Genomic DNA, 10,000 nt, shown 5'->3' with positions numbered 1-10,000 from the left:
CCCGCATTTTTGTTGTGCTCTCGATTTTGGTTTATTTTCCATTGAATTATGGCTTCTTCGTCGGTTTCCCAGGAGACACCGTCAAAAGTTAAGTACCAAGCAGGGTTTTACTGTGTTTTGAGCAACCTAGATCGTTTAATATTTATATTATAGGAGTTTATTCTCTTCGTTCATTTCGATCTTGCTTGATTTCACTACAGTTGGTACTCCTGTTTTTGAGAGCTTTTAAGTTTCACTTGCGGTGTTACTATGTGTATTATTTTTATTATCAAATATTATTTGTTATTGTGAATATTAATTATTTAGCGTTTAGAATCCTCGTGGTTCAATTTTAGGGCCGATATCATTTACGTATCGTTATGGCTGCCGACCTTCGTGCTAGGCGGCAATGTTATTTTTAGCTATCAGGTGTGTCTTTTGTGATTTAATTATTATGTTGCATACCTTGCCCCAAAATTTTCTATGTGTTTATTCATATAAATTTTAACGCTATTATTATTATAATGAATATTTGTGCCATTACTCCGTTTGATCTGTCTGGTTGGGGATCGTCAGTTGGTAGCCCTGCTGCCTCGTTTCACGTGATCCTCCCCCACGCTCCCCCTCTAGCTAGGTGGTCGACTAGGCTTCTCCCCCCTCCACTAAGGGACCGTTGCCTTCCCTCCTTTTAGAGGGGGTAGTTCAGTGTTTATGGACTTTGTCCTCCGGGTGGCCCGGCGGGTTCGTCTCTGTCTAGTCTGGTTGGCCACCGGTCAACAGAGTTGGATCCCTGTGCACCCTATTTTATATTCACTTATCACACTGGTTTATGTTATATGAAACCCTCTGGGTTCCGTTGGCGGTTCTTATCTACAGTTCCGGCCCCCTATTTAATTTATAACAGTTCCTATGATGATTAGATGACAGATCACTACCCCGGAGTTCCTATACGAATTGGTTTTGGATACTTTATTTCCCGGCCCGGGTCTTAGCCTCGCCCCGGGAAATCAGACACCTTGTGTCTTAAATTTTTGTTGTTGCATCCTTTTTATACTCCCGGCTCGACCGGAAGGGATGGCTATACTGTAGTCTAAGCTAGACTTTTGTTTAGGCCGGGTCCTCCGGACCCGCCCCTACTTAAGAATAGTACAGTTAAGCCCTAATCTTGTGTTAGGCTTATGTTAGGCCCGGGTCCTCCGGACCCGCCCCTACTTAAGAGAATTACAGTTTCTCATATACTATTTACTTTAGTCTTAAGCTAGACTTATGTTTAGGCCGGGTCCTCCGGACCCGCCCCTACTTAAGAGAATTACAGTTTCTCATATACTGTTTACTTTAGTCTTAAGCTAGACTTATGTTTAGGCCGGGTCCTCCGGACCCGCCCCTACTTAAGAATAGTACAGTTAAGCCCTAATCTTGTGTTAGGCTTATGTTAGGCCCGGGTCCTCCGGACCCGCCCCTACTTAAGAGAATTACAGTTTCTCATATACTATTTACTTTAGTCTTAAGCTAGACTTATGTTTAGGCCGGGTCCTCCGGACCCGCCCCTACTTAAGAATAGTACAGTTAAGCCCTAATCTTGTGTTAGGCTTATGTTAGGCCCGGGTCCTCCGGACCCGCCCCTACTTAAGAGAATTACAGTTTCTCATATACTATTTACTTTAGTCCTAAGCTAGACTTAGGTTTAGGCCGGGTCCTCCGGACCCGCCCCTACTTAAGAGAATTACAGTTTCTCTTATACTATTTACTTTAGTCTTAAGCTAGACTTATGTTTAGGCCGGGTCCTCCGGACCCGCCCCTACTTAAGAGAATTACAGTTTCTCATATACTATTCTTTTTATAGATGGTGTATTGTCAGACGACAGCCTGTGCAGCTGTTCTACATCAGCCCTGCGGCCATACTATCTGTCGGTCTCACGCCCTCTGCGGTGTGCAGCTGGAGGACGTCGTGGTATGGCACCCGGATAACTGTGTGGTCTGTTTTGACCTCGTTACCACCCTTGGATCTGACTCGGTGAGTCCCGTTGGCTATGTTGCCTTCTTATTTATCTTACCTTTTTTGGCATACATACACTATTTAGTAAGATATCTATGGTCTTGAAGGACCACTGGGAGTCTGCCCTTTTATAATTCCCACTATTATTTCAGGCATCCCCGGAGCAAAAGTCTGCGGCTCGGGCCACACTGAAAGTGTGGGTTGGTGGTTTTGCCCGGAACGTGAAGTCCAAGCGGCCCTACGTCCTCTCCGACGACTACTGTTCCCTGATTTACCCCAACGCCAAGTCTTCAGCCGCTGTGGCTAGGCATGTTGCAGCTCCCATCATTACCCACATTGATGCCACCATAGCGGGGTTTATTGATCCAGAGCAGGATCCGTCGGACGCCCCCGGAGATCTAGAAGACAATGTTGCCTCCATGAACCTGGACGTGGAACCCATGTTATTGGATGATCCAGATACAGGTAGGGTGGTAAGTGAGGCAGGTGTTTCTGGCGCTGAGATTCCTATCCTCAGCCCCTCTCTTTCTTCTTCTTCTGATCGCTCTTCCTTCCATGGTTTTTCTGGGGACCGTGATTCGTCCCAACGATTACACCCGGTTCCCCCCAAGAATAAGTCTAGAACCTTACCTAAAGTTCATAAGCCTCATAAGGCTTCTCATGGTTCTAAACAGAATACAAAACTGTCATCTAAGGCTTCTGGCTCCTCCTCTAAGTCTCGCGACCCGGGAGTTCATTCCGCCACACCTGCTGCTAGCCCGGGCCTTTCCGAATCAGCCATGCTTCGCATCGTGTCGGAGATGCAGGCTAAGTTTGTTTCAGAGATACAGTCTAAGATGGACACGATGTTCTCTAACATCGGTCAGAGACTTGGGGCATTAGAGCAAGGTGCTCCGGAGCGGGTCCAAAGCTCTCTCATCCCGGATGCCTCTAAGCTCCCGCAGTTTGCCAAAAACAACCCTTGGCGTATGGCTCTTCATTCCCCGTTCTCAGACGGAATGTTAACTTTGGAGGGTCTTGGCACTCGTCCCCTAGAGGACTTTGAATTCTTTCCTCCTGGTCTGGCATTTCCATTTCATGGTTATGCCAGGCTTACCGAGGAAGCTTTGGTTCGGTTAGACAAGGTTCCCAAGGAAACAGTCATCTTCCCAAAAGAGCAGGCCCAATCTGTGTGGGCCAGATTCCTGAATGACATCAGCTGCACCAACACTATGTTGACGCCTTATAAGAGCTCTTTTACAATGTTCCTTATGGACAAAAACTCCGTGACTCCATGTGTCAATAAGGTAGCAGAGCTTGCCTTCCAATATGCTCTGGAGGAGAAGCCCTTGCCTCCTATCCGAGAGGTGGATCCAATCTCCCTCCTTCTTCCTTCAGGCATTGAGTGTTGGGACAACGTCCATACCACATTTACCTCTGGAAAGCTAGCAGCAGACTGTGCTTCGGTAATGTTTAATGAGCGGCTTCCCCGTCTCCCGGAATCCCTCATTAAACAGGAGTATGATTCTCGCCTACGCGTTGGCCGTACTCTGAACCTGGCCACTTCCACGGAGTCGATAGCCTTGACGTACGATACTGAGAGTATTTTTAAATCTCTCAACAAGGCTACGTTGCAGTCATTATACTACGACCTGTATGACTTCGCTACTGCTAAACGCAAGTGTCGCAAACATGTCCTGGCAGAGGCGACTATTAGGCATGAACCTAATAAGCTGATCCGGTCCTCCTGTTGGGGTTCAAACCTCATCCCTGAGGACCTTGTAGAGGAAGTCTTGGCGGAGGCCACTAGAGTCAACCAGAGCCTTAAAGCCCGTTGGGGTTTGACTCCTAAACGTATATCTGACCCTGCAATTTACCAAGCCCGGGGTAGGAAGAAGCTCCGTCCATATACTTCCATTCAGTATCATCTCCAAGGGACTGGGGTGGAGTTGGATTCAAGGACCTCCTCCTCCGAACAAATTTCGTCAACATTCCACTCCGGATCTGGTCGAATTTGTCCAGGATCTTTTACAAAAGAACGCCGTACTAGAAACGAAACACCTGAAGTTTCAAGGTCGGCTGTTCAGTGTCCCGAAGAAGGATTCAAACAAGAGAAGAGTGATTCTAGACCTATCCCTTCTCAACTTGTCCATTCAATGCGACAAGTTTCGAATGCTTACCGTCTCGCAGGTGCGGACCTTACTTCCCCGTGGGGCCGTCACCACCTCTATCGATCTTACAGACGCCTATTATCACGTCCCGATAGCGAGACACTTCCGTCCGTACCTAGGCTTTCGCTTAGGGGACAAAAGTTACTCCTTCAAGGTGATGCCTTTCGGGCTCAACATCGCCCCAAGGATCTTCACAAAGTTAGCAGAAGTCGCTGTTCAGGAACTCAGGAATCAAGGGATTCAAGTAGTAGCCTATCTGGACGACTGGCTCATTTGGTCAGACACCTCCCAAAATTGCCTAAAAGCCACTCACAAAGTCATCCATTATCTTCAATCTCTAGGCTTCCAGATCAACTTCAAGAAGTCCCGTCTTCTTCCAAAATCGAAGTTCCAATGGCTCGGCCTGCAATGGGATCTTATATCTCATACTCTCTGTCTTCCCAGACCCAAGAGGTTAGAGATTGCAAGGAACACCAAACGCTTTCTCAAAGACAAAGTAAGTTCCAGACGACTCCAAGAGAGGATTCTGGAGTCCCTTCAGTTTGCCTCAGTGACGGATCTTCTTCTGAAGGCAAAATTGAAAGATTTCAATCGTGTCTGGCGTTCGAGGGTGAACCGGAAGCTCCGGGACAGGAAAGTCCGCCTTCCTCCCATTCTACGGGAAAGACTTCTTCCTTGGACAAGAGCAAACAGTCTGTCAAAGTCAGTTCCCCTTCGATTTCCGCCTCCGAATTTAATCATTCACACGGACGCATCCTTGTCAGGTTGGGGCGGTTATTCTCAGCTCAAGAAAGTTCAAGGTCTTTGGACTCCCTTGTTCCACCAATTTCACATCAATGTGCTAGAGGCCATGGCAGTTCTTCTATCCCTGAAACGGCTTGCTCTTCCCAAGAAACAACACCTTCGTCTGGTCCTCGACAGCGAAGTGGTGGTCCGCTGCCTCAACAGAGGCGGGTCAAAGTCAGGGCCTCTGAACCATGTTCTAGTAGCCATATTCTCCCTAGCAGCCTTGAACTATTGGCATCTTTTAGCTGTCCACCTGGCGGGAGTCCGGAATGTAGTGGCAGACGCCCTGTCCCGGACCTCCCCTCTAGAATCGGAATGGTCACTCGATCTAAAGTCATTTCGGTGGATTCTCTCTCAGGTTCCCGGTCTCCAAGTGGACCTCTTCGCCACGGAATCCAACCACAAATTGAGAGTATATGTGGCTCCCAATCTAGACCCTCAGGCTTACGCCACAGACGCCATGTCACAGAATTGGGACACCTGGGAAAAGATTTATCTCTTTCCCCCGGTGAATCTTTTGCTGAAAGTTCCTTCAAGGGACAAGTAGCCTTGGTCGCACCCAACTGGCCCAAGAGCAACTGGTATCCTCTCCTGCGAGAGTTGAGACTATACCCTCACCCGATACCCAATCCGGTTCTGTCTCAGATAGTACAAACACGCGTTGTGTACACTTTCTCAAACATTCAGAGCGCCCTAACTTTATGGACTTTATGAAGTTTGCGGCTATGCATGGTGCCAATATTGATCCTCAAAACACCTTGTTCCTAGAATCGGATAAACGGGATTCCACCATCCGCCAGTATGACTCTGCAGTTAAAAAGTTGGCAAAATTTTTAATAGACTCAGACGTGAACTGTATGAACTTGAACCTTACAGTTACTTTCTTTAGATCTTTATTAGAATCAGGTCTGGCAGCCAATACTATCACCACTATTAAATCGGCTCTGAAAAAGATCTTCCTAGTGGGTTTTAACATAGAATTAACCGACTCTTTGTTAGCTTCAATTCCGAAAGCTTGTGCCAGACTGAAACCGGTTACTCGCCCTACTCCGGTGACCTGGTTCCTTAATGACGTACTCAGATTGGCTTCTGATACCATTAACAGTTCTTGTGATTACATTCCCCTTCTCAGGAAAACACTTTTCCTGGTGAGCTTGGCTTCCGGGGCAAGAATTTCTGAATTGGCAGCCTTGTCGAGAGACCCGGGTCATATTGACTTCCTGCCTTCGGGAGAGGTCCTTCTTTCTCCTAACAAATTCTTTTTGGCTAAGAACGAAGACCCTCAAAACAGATGGTCTTACTGGAAAATTATTCCCCTCACGCAAGATCCGTCTCTGTGCCCTGTTAACACTCTTAGGTCTTATTTATCCCGGACCTCATCTAACTCCTCGGGGCCTCTATTCGTTAGAGAACAAGGCAGTACCATTACTATTAAAGGGATCAGGCAACAAATCTTGTATTTTATTAAACAAGCTAACCCTGACTCTTTTCCTCTTGCACATGATATCAGGGCGGTTGCTACCTCGGTGAACTTCTTTCACCACATGAATTTTACAGACCTTTCCAGGTATACAGGGTGGAAATCACCGTCAGTGTTCAAGAAACACTACCTTAAACATTTGGAAGCCCTAAAATTTTCTACAGTAACCGCAGGGAGCGTAGTTACTCCCAAGTAACTCACAGGTTAATGCCTTGACTCTTTATCTCTCCCTCTTACCTGCCTCATTTATACCCTATTGTATTCGTTGGTCTCGCACCTGAATATTATATTTGTAAATTTTATACTCCTGAGTATCTGTATATATTATCACTCACGGCATTTTTGGTACTCATCTCTGATTAAAAGCATCCTGTATTTCCCTTACGCTTATGTTTTTTCCTTTACTTTGCAAGTTTGGTGACATTTTCTCTTGTATAGATTCACTGGGCGGCACAGGTTCGAGCCCAGAAAAGGGATTTTGACGTAGGAAAAATCTATTTCTGGGCGAAGGACCTGTGCCGCCCAGTGAACCCTCCCAGCTCCTCTCCCTTGGAGTCCCCAAACTTTGGGTGCTAAGGAGTGGGGTTCTGAGCGGATGCATTGTTAGTAGTACCGAGTGAGGTTGAACGGCTCTCCTCTATTGGGGTTTCTGTCGTGGATAAATCTAAATAGTGCGGGACCTCTGGACTATACGCCCAATTTTATACCGACACCAATAGGTGAGCGAGCTAGTTAACCTAGCACTCCTTTACATTTTTTCTCTGGTATATTTAGCAGTAAATTACCTAAGAATAAGTGCTAAATGGAGCTTATTCACTGGGCGGCACAGGTCCTTCGCCCAGAAATAGATTTTTCCTACGTCAAAATCCCTTTTTTACTGGATTGGTCCTATAGGGAGCTTGCTTGATGGGCTTAGCATTCCCCACTTCCACTTCCACATCATGACTCAATACATTGGTAAGCCCTGGAGAATCCTGAAATAATTCTGGAAAAGATTCACATAAATTTACCACAGACTCCCTCTGATCCCTTTCTAGGTGTAGCAAATTCCCAGACAAATTACTTAACATTTCCTGATTATTTCTGGACCATGGCATATCAGTGCTGAGATCTACAACATTAGGCTCAACCCTATTGAGTAATAAGATGGTTTCCTTACTCTCACGCTCAACAAAAAAGGTTTCAACATATTTGCATGGCATAGTTGATACTTACGTCGCCTGTGTGGTGTTCCTATCAGGTAGTTAAGACTACTAACTACCTTTGAAACCTTCCATGGACCTGAAAACTTTGCCGTTAAGGGATTTCCTGGAATTGGCAGCAGAGCAAGTACCTTTTCTCCAACCTGAAATTCCCTAACTCTGGTCTTTACGTCGTACTTTTCCTTCATCTTCCCCTGACCAATTACTAGATTATTCTTAGTAAATTCCAATGCCTTAGTTAACTTACTCCTGGACTCTCTCAAGAACTCTATCAAGCTTACATTAGGGTGACTCCCCTCCCAACTCTCTCTTATCACATCCAAGGGACCCCTTACCTTGTGACCAAAAACTAATTCAAAGGGGGTGAAACCCATTACATCACTTGGTACGGACCTAAAAGCAAAAAGTAAATACGGGAGAACTTTATCTTGTCCTCCCGGATTATCCCCACAATATTTTTTTAACATGGATTTCAGCGTCTGATGGAATTGCTCAATCTGTTCCTGGCTTTCTGGATGGTAAGGCGATGACCTGATATGTTGAACCTTCAACTCCTGTAAACTTTTACAAAAATCTTTGCTTTTAAAATTAGTCCCGCAATCAGATTGAATCGTCTTGGGCAAACCAAACCTGGAAAAGAAGTTTGTTAATGCATTTATGACCTGCTTACTCTTAAAACTCCTCAAGGGCACTGCTTCCGGGTACCTAGACATTCGATCCATTATAGTTAGTATGTATTGATTACCACTGCTGGTTTTAGGCAATGGGCCTACAATGTCAATCAGAATTTCCTGAAAGGTTCCCCCACTGCTGGAATAGGTTTTAAAGGTGCCTTAGGGATTTTCTGATTGGATTTACCAACCAGTTGACAAGTTTTGCAAGAATTAACAAATCTTTTTACCTCAGATCTCATCTTTGGCCAATAAAAGTGTTCAGCAATTTTCCGAAAAGTCTTTCCAATTCCAAAGTGACGTGCGAATACATCCTCGTGTCCCAACCATAAAATCTCGTCCCTATATTTATGGGGCACTATCACCTGTTTCCTTACCTCCCAATCATCAGACGGAACTATAGTTGACCTACTCACCCTCAGTAGGATGCCGTCTTCCCACAGATACTGAGGTCTACTCAAATCAGAGTCTACCTCCACTCCTAATTTTCCAAACTTCTCCTGAGCTAACCTAAGTGATTCCCTATCCCACCCTACTGAGCTATCCCACTCAGAGACCAGACTAGGACTCGTAGAAGCACTTAACCCAGAAACCCCTCCCTCTGACAGCTCCTCTAGACTATCCAAGCCTAACCCCTCATCCACTATCCCAGATGAATGCGCTGCCGAGCGAGTTACAACCATTACCGGTTCAATTTCACTAACGGGGTCAGCATACCTGCATTGCACTGCCGGGCAATCACATACCGTACCTGCCTCTATATCGTTAGCCAACACAATATCAACATTGCTTATGGGTAATACATCCACCATTGCCAACTTCATAGGTCCATTAATCCACCTCGAGTCTACCCAAAACTCACCCAGAGGACACGCTACTACCGTATTAGGAAATCCACCTAATACTACATAATCTGGCTCCTCCTCTCTGAAGTCCCTGGGCAATAAGGACCGTAAGATTACCGACTGGGCCGCGCCAGTGTCCCGTAGTATTCTCACCCGCCTTCCAGACCCTGACCGGTCTTTAGCGAAAACCTCGCCATCTGCGACGTACTTACTGAAGCAACTACTTACCTGGGACCTGCTCCCAGCAACCTTACCAATCAAGCCTGCCGACTTTGACTTACCCTGCCCTTTCCAGGCAGTACAATCAGCCTTAACATGGCCCTTTTTCCTGCAGAATAAACAAAGGATTTCACTTTCACCCCTACTTGGTGATGACTTTGCCTTCTTTGGAGAACTCCCTCCATCCGACTTACCAGACATTACCGCTGCTTTCTCGCTATTCTTACCTTTATCCCATTTATCGATTCTCGATGAAAAACGATGTACTGACTTATGCGATAAAGTATATTCGTCCGCAGCAACCACTACTGCTTCTATAGTTTTCAATTTCAAGTCTTCTAAATGTACTTTTAAGTTCCATCCCAATGTGATTCTTAAATTCCTTAATTAATATTAGTTCCTTTAAACTTTCAAAATCATTAATACCTTTCGCTTTTAACCAATCTAAAAATGCACTTACTTTCTCTCTAGCAAATTCATCAAATGTGCAGTTATACTGTTTACGCAAGTTACGAAAGCAACCAATTCATAAGCCTTCAATATTATCTCTTTGACCTGTTCGTACTCTGCACTCGTCTCTTCACTTAGCGCTGCATAAGCCTTCTGTGCCTTACCGATCAATCTGTATTGAACTAAGGTAGTCCACATTGATTCCGGCCAACTCAATTTCCT

At 45.6% G+C, this 10,000-nt stretch overlaps 1 protein-coding gene across 1 annotated transcript in view; it reads left to right on the top strand.

The window, feature by feature from the left end:
* The first annotated feature begins 1,712 nt into the window (after window positions 1-1,712).
* Window positions 1,713-10,000, top strand: part of LOC137614817 (uncharacterized) — a 78,753-nt gene continuing 70,465 nt past the window's right edge. Inside the window, exons 1-2 of the mRNA XM_068344480.1 lie at window positions 1,713-1,993; window positions 2,128-5,182. Of these exons, the coding sequence (XP_068200581.1) occupies window positions 1,823-1,993; window positions 2,128-5,182 (3,226 nt within the window). The 5' untranslated portion in view covers window positions 1,713-1,822. The remainder of the gene's footprint in view (window positions 1,994-2,127; window positions 5,183-10,000) is intronic.

Source organism: Palaemon carinicauda, chromosome 21, assembly GCF_036898095.1.
Source record: "Palaemon carinicauda isolate YSFRI2023 chromosome 21, ASM3689809v2, whole genome shotgun sequence".
Classification (NCBI taxonomy): Eukaryota; Metazoa; Arthropoda; class Malacostraca; order Decapoda; family Palaemonidae; genus Palaemon; species Palaemon carinicauda.
This window is presented reverse-complemented; position numbering and strand designations above follow the sequence as displayed.